Source organism: Camelina sativa, chromosome 3 (genome assembly GCF_030686135.1).
Source record: "Camelina sativa cultivar CO46 ecotype springtype chromosome 3, ASM3068613v1".
NCBI lineage: Eukaryota > Viridiplantae > Streptophyta > Magnoliopsida > Brassicales > Brassicaceae > Camelina > Camelina sativa.
Genome location: NC_141882.1, coordinates 27,230,928 through 27,243,489, shown reverse-complemented (window position 1 = coordinate 27,243,489; position 12,562 = coordinate 27,230,928). Strand labels below are relative to the sequence as shown.

Sequence of the window (12,562 nt, the reverse complement as noted above, 5' to 3'; positions counted from 1 at the left end):
ACCTGCCAAAACGAGACAATTTGGTATTACACTGTCAAGCTACCATGAGTAATGATGTTCTTGCATCTAGTATTTTTTTTTTTTTTTTTCTGGGTTCTCTTTATATCTATTTTTGTTGATTGTACCAATTTAATTCTGGAATGGAGACAAAAACGAGACGTGGAGTCTCGCGTTACGTTACCATTCTCATTGCGGCAAATTATAGCAACCACACACACACCTGACAGCCCTCAGCGCAGTTTAGCGAAACACCTTTTATGCGTGCTAAAAGACGCTACCAAGAGTGTAAAACAGTGATGATGATAACTCTGCCACCGTTGTCTCGCAACCACTTGCTTCAATATAATATTTTTGACACTTAACAAACATAATATTTCTCCCCGATAACACAAAATCCAAACAAATAGAATTTTGCCGTCTTGAGTTTATTTGTATACTCTCTTCTCTCTCTAATATACGCAGCTTCTTCTTCTTCTTCTTCCTCCCTGGATCATGAATCTTTCTTGGAACTGAAGAAAATCGCAATTAAAAGGAAAAAAGTATGGCTGCTTCTCTGGAGATTGTTAAATTCTGTGTATCTTCTCCTGTTTCGATTTCCCGCCATAAGTCTCCCGTTAAATTGGAATCTAGGAAAAGGGTTTTCAGATTAGCTGATTCCAGGACTTGGGTTCGTCTCGGTAGATGTGTTAGGGTTCGTTCATCTGCTCTTGACGGTGATAATAAGTCCAAAGGTCTGCCCTTTTCTCTTTTTTTTTTTTTGTATCCTCTTCCTTCTTCTCTTGTTAAATTGAGGTGGAGAGTAGCCAGATTTTTTCACTCTTTAAGACAGGATTGTTTGTGATTAGATCCTTTTTTTGTTAATCACTCACTAAAAGCTATCTACTTGTTTCGTTATTGTTCTAATTCAAACACAGATATCTTTGCTTTGGGTTGTTTTTGTCTATGAATTGGTTGAATCTGGAGTTTTAAGATTGAGTAAGATTTTGATTTGTGGGGCTTGAGTTTTTTTTTTTTTTTTGGTTTTGTTATGGAAGGTGAAGAACCTCCGGAATCTTTGTTTATGAAAGAGTTGAAGAGACGAGGTATGTCTCCTACCTCAGTGCTTCAAGACTATGAAGTGGATCAAGATGAGATCAAAGCCGGTAAAGATAATGGAAACAGCTCTAAAACAACTGCAACTACTCCAGCGTTTGATCCAAGCTTGCTTAACCAAAGAGAGAGATCATTGGCTTTAAACAGCGAAGGGCTTGAGGTCAGATTAATACTTGTACCTGCTAAATTTATATATAACATATAACAGTATGTTCTATTGTATCCCCGTAGTTCGTAGCAGCTTGTGTAGTTATTATACTAGAGTTTGATTTTAGGAGTTGATTGGTAGAGGTCCCAATGTAGAGCAATAAGAAACACGCTTTTTCTTGAGGCAAATAACGCTGCCTGCCTTTTATCTTACTTGATTTTCTGTAAATACGAGAAATTGGACCATAAGTTTTTACAAACATGGAAGCAAATTACATAATTGAACATTAGGGAATTTGTCAAGTAAAGAATGTTGAGCACCACTGTTTCTTTCTTGAATCAAATAAAAGAAAAGCATGGTCTAAATCTTGGTATTTAAGTAGATTCGGTTTCCCCATCTGATTTGGTCGCTGGTTAAGCATTTGATCACCTGCAACTCTATCATTAACTATTGAGATGTATCGTTTATTGTTGTTTCAGGGATTGATTCCGCGGGCTAGAGTCTTGCTGACAATTGGAGGGACTTTCTTCTTGGGCTTTTGGCCGTTGATAGTCTTGACTCTTGGTGCCTTCTCTGCCCTTTACCTCGTAAGTATTTGCAAAAGTCTACTTTTCTTCATTATAATTCTTGAATCTTATGAAAGAGTCAAATGTATTTTTGGCTCCTACTTAGATTTAAGCTTATAGAAAGTGTTTCAGAATGAGCTTCTAAGGTTTCTCATTTCCACAAACTGATTCTGTAATTTCTGTTGTTGTTGTTGAAAATGTAAAGTACTTTGGAGCTGATTTCGTGCATGACGGAAGTAGAACTCCGGTCTCACCACCACCGTACATTGATCCATATTCTCTGTTGGAAGATGAGAGGATATCAGGGATTGATCCTCGTCTAAATTAGCAGCAACAAATTGTTCTTTGTGCTCTACACAATCTAGTAGTATATATTGGGGCTCTAGTCTACGTATATATTTTTATTTACCGTCTTACCTCTTTATCTATAAGATATTCTTACGGATGTAAAAAGAATTGTTGCTGCTTCTCTGTAAGGGTTCAAAAAGTTTCAATCTTTCACCATTCTTCTCACTTCTTTGAAAACTCAAAATTACCTTTCTACACCTTGCTTTAATCTAGATTATTGAAATTACTTATATCAGCCATGATTATTGAAATTTATATAAAAGTTAATTTCATTAACTGCTAAACCAAAATATATTCTAAATGTATTCATTTTTCTTAATAATTTTAGCCTAACCAAAAGGTCCGGCATATATATATATATAAAAGTTCCTAGATTTCGATTTGAAATTGATCATAGAGAAGCAGAGCAGAGAGACGAGTCAACAACACACAAAGGAACTAGATAATTGAGATAAAACGGCTATTTTCACAAGCAAGAGACAGAAATGTAGTTTTAATGCATCAAGTTTCCGAGAAACACACAACTAAGGACTCGTAAGAGTTTCGAGCCCAAACCACAACACGAAATAATAGAAAAACCAACACAAAATCCAAGTTTTATGGAAACACGCTTCTTAGTACTCCTCTCCTTCATCATCCTCATCGTCACCACCTTCAGCACCGACCTCTTCATAATCCTTCTCCAACGCAGCAAGATCTTCACGAGCCTCAGAGAATTCTCCTTCTTCCATACCCTCACCCACATACCAGTGAACGAAAGCACGTTTTGCGTACATAAGATCAAACTTGTGATCAATACGGGAGAACACCTCTGCAACACTCGTGGAGTTGGAGATCATACAGACCGCTCTCTGCACTTTAGCAAGATCACCTCCTGGGACAACAGTTGGTGGCTGGTAGTTGATACCACACTTGAATCCAGTAGGACACCAATCCACAAACTGGATCGTGCGCTTGGTCTTGATGGTGCCAACCGCTGCGTTCACGTCCTTGGGGACAACATCACCACGGTACATCAAACAGCAAGCCATGTACTTTCCGTGACGTGGGTCACACTTGGCCATCATGGAAGCCGGCTCAAAAGCACTGTTTGTGATCTCAGCAACTGAGAGTTGCTCGTGGAAGGCTTTCTCTGCAGAGATGACTGGTGCGTAGGAGGAAAGCATGAAGTGGATTCTTGGGTATGGGACCAAGTTGGTTTGGAATTCAGTGACATCAACGTTCAAAGCACCATCAAACCTCAGAGAAGCAGTCAAGGAAGAGATAACCTGAGAAACCAAATAAAGAGAGTACACAATTAGAAACAAAAGAACAGCAAGATTAGTGTTTAAAAGAGTTATTTGAAGCTGCCTGGTTCTATACCTGAGAGACAAGACGGTTGAGGTTGGTGTAGGTTGGTCTCTCAATGCTCAAGGAACGCCTGCAAATGTCGTAGATAGCTTCATTGTCGAGAAGGATAGAGACATCAGTGTGTTCCAAGAGCGAGTGAGTGGAGAGGACACTGTTGTAAGGCTCAACAACAGAGGTAGAGACCTGAGGAGATGGGTAAACTGTGAAACCCAACTTGGACTTTTTGCCATAGTCAACAGAAAGTCTCTCAAGGAGGAGAGATCCAAGACCAGATCCAGTCCCACCACCAACAGCGTTGAAGACAAGGAATCCTTGGAGACCAGTACAGTTATCAGCGAGCTTTCTGATACGGTCCAAGCACAGATCAACAATCTCTTTCCCAACTGAAATAAGATTTCAAAACCAAATCAGTTGGTTTAATACACAATAGAATCAACAAAATATAGATGATGGAAGGAGAAATTAGAAAAGGGAAGAGTATCTTACTGGTGTAATGACCACGGGCGAAGTTGTTAGCTGCGTCTTCTTTACCGCTGATGAGTTGCTCAGGGTGGAAAAGCTGACGGTAAGTACCAGTCCTGACCTCATCGATCACAGTTGGCTCAAGATCAACAAAGACAGCACGTGGGACGTGCTTCCCTGCACCGGTTTCACTGAAGAAGGTGTTGAAAGCATCGTCACCTCCGCCAACAGTCTTGTCACCCGGCATCTGGCCATCAGGCTGTAAAATCCAGATACAAAAACACCACATCAAATACACAGAAAAAAAAAAAATCCGAGAATAGAAGCAACGATGAAAAGAGAAAATCAAACCGAAATCACATATTGAAAACAAAAGAACCGGGTATCGATTCAACCAAAGCAATATAGCAATACGTCGAAATCAAACACAGAGCTAAAGAGGTTCTCGTTCATCGAATAATTTTCGAAATAATAAACGGACCTCGCATCAATGATACCCTAAATTTCCAAAGAGATCGAAATCAAATACAGATCTAAACAGCTAGGGACTATAGATCTGCCATTTTAATCATAAATCCGAAAAACTCAGCACCAAATATCTCAGATCTGAGATTCAAACCACGAGAAAACTCAGAACCTAAACGGAATAAAGGTTGAGGAAGAGGAGAAGAGACGAACCTGAATGCCATGTTCAAGGCAGTAAAGCTCCCAGCAAGCGTTACCGACCTGGATACCAGCCTGACCAATGTGGATCGAGATGCACTCTCTCATTTTCGTTTCGCGGAAGAAAAGATTTAGAAACTAGAATTACAGATGATGAAGAAGACGAAGGGCGTTTATGAAGACGCTCTTCTTTAGATGCTTTTCAAAACAAAAACAAAACTGGATCTAGGTTTTACGAATGCTGTGTACATTTTATAGGCGGAAAGTATCCATCTGTATGTAACGTCACGTATATGACACGTGTAATGATATAATTGAGCTGTTGGTATCATCGTGATCTGCGTATTTTCTAATTTTGAATTTTGCTAGCTTTTATGACCGTTTCTTTTGTATTTTTGAAATAACAAAATCCCTTGAATTGCGCGGAATTCAACCGGAAATTTAATTGGAATTGAACCAGATCAGACCGATATCTAAACTAAACCGAAATGATAAGGACTGAACCAAAATCTTCGAAAGAGGAACAAAAATTTCGGAATCTTTTGATTGAATAATAATGAGAGCCCTGGCGGCTGCACGGCCACTGTTTTCCGCTTTGCCGAGTCTCGTTCGTTCATGGCTTCCACCTTCCAGCTTCAGGACGTTTGCTTCTGTATCTTCGTCTCCTCCTTCGGATTTGGACCTCCGGAATCAATCTCGCGGTGGCCTTCCTCGGTTCTTCTCCGATGATCTTCCGTCTTGCAAGGTATACTCACTCTCTCTCATGTTCTTGTTGCTCCATTTGAATCTGTGGAGAACTCAATCATAATCATAGCTAGAGTAATTAATCACAGAGCATTTGAGAAAAATTTCTGCTAATTCCCTTACTTCTATCAGATGATGGTTTGTAGTTGAGATGATTTTGGTACCATCGTATTGGTTATTATATATTCTTGTCACTTATTTTGCGTGAATTGGTGATATTAAGCTTCTCTTTTTTGTATTATAGGGTGGAAGTGTTCGTGTTCAAGGCTCTGAGTTTTGGCATATGGCTAAAGTTCTAAGACTGAAACAAGAGGACAGGTACTAACTACATTCAAATACGTTACTGGTATTTCGCAGTGTTGCATTCATGAAAGCCCTTTAAAAAAATTGAGTTCTTGCCTCAAACTCTTTATTTTGTTCATATTTTGTTTGCTTGCATCCATGTAGGCTGTAGCTAGAAGTTTGCTTCCGTCTAATCTGTGTGTGTATGTATGTATATGGATAGGAAACCAAAGAGTGATCCTTTTAGAAAGATCTTAGTGACCATTTCATTTTATGCATGATGATGAATTCAGTGGTAAACCAAAGAGCCATCCTTTTAGTAAGGTCTTAGTAACCTTTTTATGTATCTTTGACATGATGAATCCAGTGGTTATTTATATGATATTATCAAAATAACTCTTAGATAAGATTAGGGTAACATATTCTTTGCTTTAAGATCACTTACCAATTACCATTAGAATTCAGTAAATGTAAGTAATTACTTTTACCCTTTTGCTATGCAAGGGTAGAGCTCTTTAATGGCAAAGGAGCTTTGGTAGAAGTTTGTATAAAAAGCTTAGACAAAACTGGAGTTGATTTTATCGCACAAGAAGATCAGAAGGTGATTCTTCCTCAGGGCATGCAGTGGCAGGTGTTTGCAGCTTTTGGTATGAGATGGGACTGCTCGTAATGTTACGATATAGCCAGATTATTTATTCTTTGCATAGCTCGTCTCATTATATCTTTATATATGTGGGTTTTAGGCACTCTGAAGGGTGGTCGAGCAGATTGGCTAATTGAGAAATGTACAGTAAGTATTTACTTCTAGTATGTCTGTTCTAAGTCACCTATGAATACCCTGCCACTGAATATGTGTATATGCTTATATCAGGAACTTGGAGCGAGTAGTGTCACCCCACTTTTAACAGAAAAATCTTCCATAATCTCCGAAAACCGGGTTGACAGATTAGAACGCGTTAGTTTTGCTGCGGCTAAGCAATGTAAGTAACAATAATATCAGGTAACATACTAACATTTGATTAATTAATCTTATTCCTGTTTTACCTTGGTATGATCACAAACTATTTGCCTTATCTTTTACTCTCACAGGCCAAAGGCTACCTCAGATGGTACTGAACCCTCCAATCAAGTTTGATACCCTCTTGAATCATGTATGTTTCAACATCTCTGTAAAACACACACTCTAAGATTCTTGGTTTTTAAACTTGACATAATACCTTTTGGTGTTTTCTAGATTTCCAAGTCGAAGTTATGTTTGGTTGCTACAGCCGAAGCTACACCTCTCCTTAATGCAGTAAACTCGTCACCAAAAAAAACCAGTGGAGTGTTAATCGTTGGACCAGAAGGCGGTAAGAAACCCTTTCATCAATACATTTTCTGATGTGATTGTCTTCTGCAGAAGCTATCATTTTTTAAAAAAATTACTGGTTAGACACAAAATGAACGGTAGCTACACAAGTCTGGTTGACTGGTACAATCTAACGTCAACAATGAAATTGGCGCAGACTTCACGAAGAAAGAGGTGGAGATGATGTTGGAAGCAGGCGGCACAGCGGTTGGACTAGGGCCACACCGGTTGCGAGTTGAGACCGCAGCCATTGCTCTTCTTGCAACTCTAGTGATGTGGTCTGACTCTCAAGAGACGGTCTAAAAGCTGGTTAGGCTTTAGTTTTTGTTGCCTTGCTTTGTGTTCTGAGATTTTTGTTGGTTAATGTCACTGGATTTGATTGATAGAAACATAAAGGATTGTTGAATATTATAGCCAAGAGATGTTCGATTTCGAGATCTGATATATTTGTTTCCATACACTATGATTATTAAAGCACTGCCAAAAAAATTGATTACTAATACGTTCGTTGCACAGCTCATGCTACTGCATGCTGAATACATAAACACCGAAGAAAAAGCTTTTTTTTCGTCAAATTGAAAAGTTACCAATCCCCTAAGAAGGATAATCAAGTTGGCGGTTGGAGTACGGAGTCCATCCAATGTGGGAGCACAAACTGGGATAACATAACGACTCCATTGCAAAACTCTTCCAGGTACCCCGCAGTATCTGAATTGTTTATGCGACAACAATCACCTTCACTACTATTCCAATCATCTGATTCTTGATGAACAATATACTCTTCTGTCCGCAAGTTACCAGATGCCAAACAACGGTCTTGACGTAACCACAGATAGACGATACCAGAATCAAACGGATTCATTGCCAGGGGGAAACAGTTGACGTCAGATACAACAGACGGCATGTTGATTTCCCAAATCAGCTGCCACCTTTCACTGATATCTTCGTTATTCAGCCTCCATACACTCAATCTCCGATATATAGCTTCGATGAAGATAACATCTTCTCCTGAAGTAGTCAAGCATCTCCGAGCTTTTTTGTTATCCACGCCAGGGAGAGGTATAATCTGACATTGATCATCAGCTTCAGGGCCATAAAAGTCATGAGCTATAAGGACACCAGGTCCATTAGAAAACATAAACCTATCCCACATATAAAGAACCCCGGTGAGAGAATCAAAACCATAGTTGCCGACGGCTCGGGTGGAGAAAAGTTTGTTGATGGTCCATAAACCTGACTCAGACGACTATACACAAACTCTCCATAGATACATTCCTTCAACTTTACGATCAATCATTTCCATTTGGATCGTCCTAACCATTTTGAAGCTGCAAACGATGCCGTGCTCAACACGGGTCACCATACCGACGGCAGAGAATGGATTCTGATACCAAGGGATTTTACTTTTACCCCATGGATCAGGAGCTGGAGGTATCTCAACCCATTGCTCTAAAACTGGATTACCAACGAAGGATTTATAACTGTAAACCATGTTCTGATTACGGGAAAGAAAGACATCGATCCAGATCAATCCGTTTGAAGAAGCTTTAAAGTAGTATTCAGACGTAGGTTGATTCGGATAGCGTTGGAAAGGCATGATATAAGAAACAAGTGATTTTGGAAGATCCCATGTTTTGCATCCGTGGAAGCCTATGGGTTGTGTGATGTGACGACCATACTCGGTTCTGAACATGAGAGACCATGAGGAAGAGGAGTGTCGGTGCAGGGAGACAAAGAGACGGCGGAAGTAGTCCGATTCTATAACAGATTTCCATCTTTTGCAGACTGATTTGAATCTTGCGAGGCTTCTCACCGGTAATCTTGCAAGTATCTCAACCAGTAACGCCTCAGGGATTGTTCTTCTTCCAGTTTCCATTCTCGTCGGAAAGATATTAAAGTATCATTGGTCACTCTCTCTGTTTCTGTCTTTTTCCTTTCTTTTTTGGACATGGTTTGACGTAAACAGCTGTTTCATTTATCAACTTGATGAACTCATCATGAATCAAGCAATTCTTTTTTTTTTTAGTGAACGAGAAGGGAACAAAAAAAATAGACCAAACAGTTTAAAATGGGTGGCTATATAAGAGTCATAAGACGATAATGTATTGATAGTGAGTTTTTTATTTTTGTTGGCTTTTTAATATAACCACTCAGAATTCACAAGAAGTACAAAGAAACAAAACAAACATATTCTAACCAAATGAGAGACATTAGAATCAATCATATTTTTAGATAATTTTGAATCATATTGTCTTATATGACTCTTATATAACCACCCATTTTAAATGACACTAGTAATTTTGAATCACATAGAATCACACTAGTAATCTTGAATGGTTAAAACAGATTTTTGGAAAAATTAAATCTAAAAATCATTTGTGAACCATTCAAAGCTTTAGGCGGTGGATGGTTGAAAAAATAAATAAAAACACAACCAAATTTTATATCTAAATTAATGTTGAGCGACCATGAGAGTCTATTTGCATTGGAGATGACCTTATACTGATAGTGAGGTAGCGATTATGTCATGATTATAAATGCAAAATACATATTTTAAAAAAAACGAACAAGCTTTTGCAATAAGCAATTGAAATTTGAAAAGTTAGCAACTCCCTAAGAAAAGGACAATCAATTTGGTGGACGGGGCACCGAGTCCATCCACTGTGGAAGCACAAATTGGGATATACATCGTGAGTAGCTTCCATATACCCAGTACAATCACAGGTGTTTATGCAACAACAGCCTTCACTACTAGTCCACTTCTCTGATCCTTGATGAACAATAAACTCTTGTGTCCGCAAGTTACCCGTTACCAAACAATGATCTCTTTTACACCATAGGTAGACGATATCAGTATCAAATGGATTCATCGCAATAGGAATACAAAACGAAAAAGACCAGGGCATGATGATTTCACGTGAAAGTTGCCACCACCCGTTCTCGGAGTTGTCATTGATCATCCTCCAAAGCTTCAATTTTTGACATCGTAGTACACTGTAGATAACATCTCCTCCTGAAGTAGTCAAGCACCTCTTACCATTTTGGTTAAATTCACTAGGGTCAGGGAGAGGTATAACTTGACATTGATCATCATCTTCAGGGCCATAGAAGTCAAAAGATACAATGACCTCATGTTTAGTAGAACTAACTCTTCGTTCCCACATGTAAAGCGTCCCGTTGAGATTCACGGGAGAGGGGTTAACGGGACGAGAGTTTAAAAGTCTCTTCAAAGTCCATAACCCTGTCTCGGACAAATATACATACACTCTCCGTACATACATCCTCCGGTCTCTAGCTTCAACATTTTGACAAGTCCTAACGACTTTGAAGCTTGAAACGATGCCGGCCTCGTCCGCACTCGTTACCAAACCCGTTGCGGCACATGGACATGGAGGCGGAGGTATTTCAACCCATTTTTGTAAAACTGGATTACCAACGAAGGATTTATAACTGCGAGTCGTGCTCTCAGTGACGTCAATCCAACTCAACCCGTTGGAAGAAGCAACGTAGAAGTATTTAGTGGTGGTAGGGAGATTCGGATGTGTGATATAAGAAGCTAGGGGTTTGGTAAGATTCCATTTCATGCATCCATGAAAGCTTATGGCTTCTGTAATGGGATGAATATTTGGTAACATGATCGACCATGACGAAGAGGAGTTCCGATGCAAAGAATTGAAGACGAGGTGGAAGTAGGACGATTCCAGCTTTTGCACACCAGTTTGAATCCCGCTATGCTTCTCAATGGGAACATCACGAATATCTCCACCAATATGGCATCTGGGATTGTTCTTACTTCGGTCTCCATTGGGATTTTGCTAAAGCTCGTACAAGTCTGAAGATGGACAACAAAATATGGAATTAGTAATGGCTTGGATTAATTTGAGTCATATATAGTGAGGTTATTATATATAGATTGTTGGACCAGCCCTGCTTTTAAATCAAACAGATTCCACATTTGGCTTTTACTTATTTCTGTTTTTGCTGTTTTAAAGATATATATCAATAATTAGATATAATTATCTATACATTTTAATTAGATATACTAATGTCACTAAACAATACTATTTTCTTAAATAAAATTATGAAGAAACAATTACTCAAATGTTATCCAAAAGTTGTTTATTACTCAAATGTTATTAAACCCAAAAAATTACTCAAATGTTTAGTGTCCTCTGTGTAATTACAATTTACTCTTTGAGTTTAGTTCTTAGTTTTTGAATAAAAAAAATTAAAAAAAATACACATCAGCAAATTAAAATACACATCAGAAAATTAAAATACACATCATTTTCGATTTTTCATGTCACTAGTCAGTCTTTTACCCAAAATCGACAGTTCTTTGTTTATGTCAATGAGTAGGAAAGTGAACAGTTTTAACCCCTGTTTTAAAAATCGGCCGATTTGACCGATTATACAGCGTGGAATCGCTAGACAGTGAGCACCGCCGCGATAATCGAAAGATAAATCGGGAAAAAAAAACTCGATTTTGATTGATTTTTCACTAAAATATGATGTTAAATGTGGGGATCTACTATTTCTATGTCATAATCCTGTTCAAAAACGCGGCCGCCGAGGCCGTTTAATCGCCGATTATAAGCTTGGCGGAGGGCAACCACCGCGATTTCATTCTATACGGCAAAAAAATCGGAAATTTTAAAATAATTCAATTTTTCAAGTTTTTGAAGTTGGAAATATGTGTTTCTTTATAGATCTATGATGCAGGGACAAAATCTACAAGAAAACAAACAAAAACCGCAAAGAAAAAGAAAAAAACAAAAAACGGCGCTGATTAGGGTTATAGGTCGCAGACCCAGGGAAGAAGACAGGGGTATATGCGACATTTCATTTTTAGTTGAGTGTAATTCTAAGAAAATAATCAAAAAAACCCACTGCCTAGAGTCGAACCCTGGTTTACAATGTTTCCATTAAGCCACAAACCACTAGACTCGCTACAACTCCGGTAAACAATCACAACTTTAACATTTTATATCTATATATACATAAAATATGTGTAAATTAGAATTATTATAACTCAAAATTAAAATATAGAATGGAAAAATGAATATTACAATCATTATAAGCTATAAAAAGTAATAATTATAGACAAAGATTGATTTTTACACATTCTGATCATTTTGTGTAAAACATTCAAAACAAGATATTTAGGGGTTAGGGTTAGGGTTAGGGTTTGAGGTGTAGGGTTCATATTTCCAACATTATGGGTTTTAATATAACGGTTTGGTTTTGGTTATATTGTGTTTGGTTTAAGGTGGTAATTTGGATACACTAATATGATAACCATTTGAAAATTTAAAATTTTTTGAAATTACTTTTCGGTTATTTCCGGTTATGGGTCGGTTAGATGAATATATAACCATAAATAACCCAAATGTTATCCAAATTAGATAGATTAACTTAATATAACCGATAGCAAGCTGAATATAACCGTAATTAACCGAAAATAATGGAAAAAAATAGTTTCCGGTTCGGTTCGGTTTGATCGGTTATTTAGTAATTCTAATTTGAGGGTTGGCTGAGTTATGGTAAAGTTATGGCTGA

At 38.1% G+C, this 12,562-nt stretch overlaps 3 protein-coding genes and 2 pseudogenes across 8 annotated transcripts; 2 read left to right on the top strand and 3 right to left on the bottom strand.

Annotated features, from left to right (window-relative positions):
* Positions 1–25: 25 nt before the first annotated feature.
* On the top strand, positions 26–2,319 carry LOC104777926 (uncharacterized). The gene is made up of 4 exons (XM_010502255.3): positions 26–731; positions 1,035–1,252; positions 1,720–1,827; positions 2,012–2,319. Exons 1-4 carry the CDS (start codon positions 542–544, stop codon positions 2,132–2,134), a joined length of 639 nt encoding a protein of 212 aa, XP_010500557.2. The 5' UTR covers positions 26–541; the 3' UTR covers positions 2,135–2,319.
* Positions 2,320–2,600: 281 nt separating this feature from the next.
* On the bottom strand, positions 2,601–4,973 carry LOC104777925 (tubulin alpha-6 chain). The gene is made up of 4 exons (XM_010502253.3): positions 4,645–4,973; positions 3,991–4,225; positions 3,517–3,887; positions 2,601–3,422 (listed from the first exon to the last, which is right to left on the bottom strand). The coding sequence occupies exons 1-4, from the start codon at positions 4,735–4,737 to the stop codon at positions 2,769–2,771; spliced, it is 1,353 nt and encodes a 450-aa protein (XP_010500555.1). The 5' UTR covers positions 4,738–4,973; the 3' UTR covers positions 2,601–2,768.
* A 156-nt stretch (positions 4,974–5,129) lies between these two features.
* LOC104777923 (uncharacterized) lies at positions 5,130–9,149 on the top strand. 5 transcript variants are annotated; one of them, XR_015594507.1, is made up of 10 exons: positions 5,130–5,374; positions 5,618–5,691; positions 6,160–6,302; positions 6,399–6,445; positions 6,527–6,635; positions 6,745–6,806; positions 6,890–7,004; positions 7,161–7,312; positions 7,520–7,697; positions 7,798–9,149. XR_015594507.1 is itself a non-coding variant. In XM_010502252.3 (8 exons), exons 1-8 carry the CDS (start codon positions 5,186–5,188, stop codon positions 7,304–7,306), a joined length of 885 nt encoding a protein of 294 aa, XP_010500554.1. In that variant the 5' UTR covers positions 5,130–5,185; the 3' UTR covers positions 7,307–7,459. The 5 variants fall into 5 exon arrangements, 2 of the variants coding, with proteins under 2 accessions (XP_010500554.1, XP_087363010.1); XR_002037565.2 differs by having other exon boundaries at positions 6,527–6,655; XR_015594508.1 differs by having other exon boundaries at positions 5,149–5,374; positions 6,165–6,302.
* Positions 7,470–8,879, bottom strand: LOC104777924 (F-box protein At1g49990 pseudogene; annotated as a pseudogene). Its single transcript, XR_015594506.1, has one exon. The product of XR_015594506.1 is annotated as an F-box protein At1g49990 pseudogene (transcript).
* A 276-nt stretch (positions 9,150–9,425) lies between the features above and the next one.
* Positions 9,426–10,830, bottom strand: LOC147947755 (F-box protein At1g49990 pseudogene; annotated as a pseudogene).
* Between the last annotated feature and the right edge of the window lie 1,732 nt (positions 10,831–12,562).

Excerpts from the sequence above, each read along its gene's own strand:
- LOC104777925 (XM_010502253.3), bottom strand. The coding sequence starts at position 4,737 with ATGAGAGAGTGCATCTCGATCCACATTGGTCAGGCTGGTATCCAGGTC. Across the intron at positions 4,226-4,644 it reads GCCTTGAACATGGCATTCAG|CCTGATGGCCAGATGCCGGG; the intron begins GTTCGTCTCTTC and ends TGGATTTTACAG. Across the intron at positions 3,888-3,990 it reads CGCCCGTGGTCATTACACCA|TTGGGAAAGAGATTGTTGAT; the intron begins GTAAGATACTCT and ends ATCTTATTTCAG.
- LOC104777926 (XM_010502255.3), top strand. The coding sequence starts at position 542 with ATGGCTGCTTCTCTGGAGATTGTTAAATTCTGTGTATCTTCTCCTGTT. Across the intron at positions 1,253-1,719 it reads TAAACAGCGAAGGGCTTGAG|GGATTGATTCCGCGGGCTAG; the intron begins GTCAGATTAATA and ends TTGTTGTTTCAG. Across the intron at positions 1,828-2,011 it reads CCTTCTCTGCCCTTTACCTC|TACTTTGGAGCTGATTTCGT; the intron begins GTAAGTATTTGC and ends GAAAATGTAAAG.
- LOC104777923 (XM_010502252.3), top strand. The coding sequence starts at position 5,186 with ATGAGAGCCCTGGCGGCTGCACGGCCACTGTTTTCCGCTTTGCCGAGT. Across the intron at positions 5,375-5,617 it reads ATGATCTTCCGTCTTGCAAG|GGTGGAAGTGTTCGTGTTCA; the intron begins GTATACTCACTC and ends TTTGTATTATAG. Across the intron at positions 6,303-6,398 it reads GCAGGTGTTTGCAGCTTTTG|GCACTCTGAAGGGTGGTCGA; the intron begins GTATGAGATGGG and ends TGTGGGTTTTAG.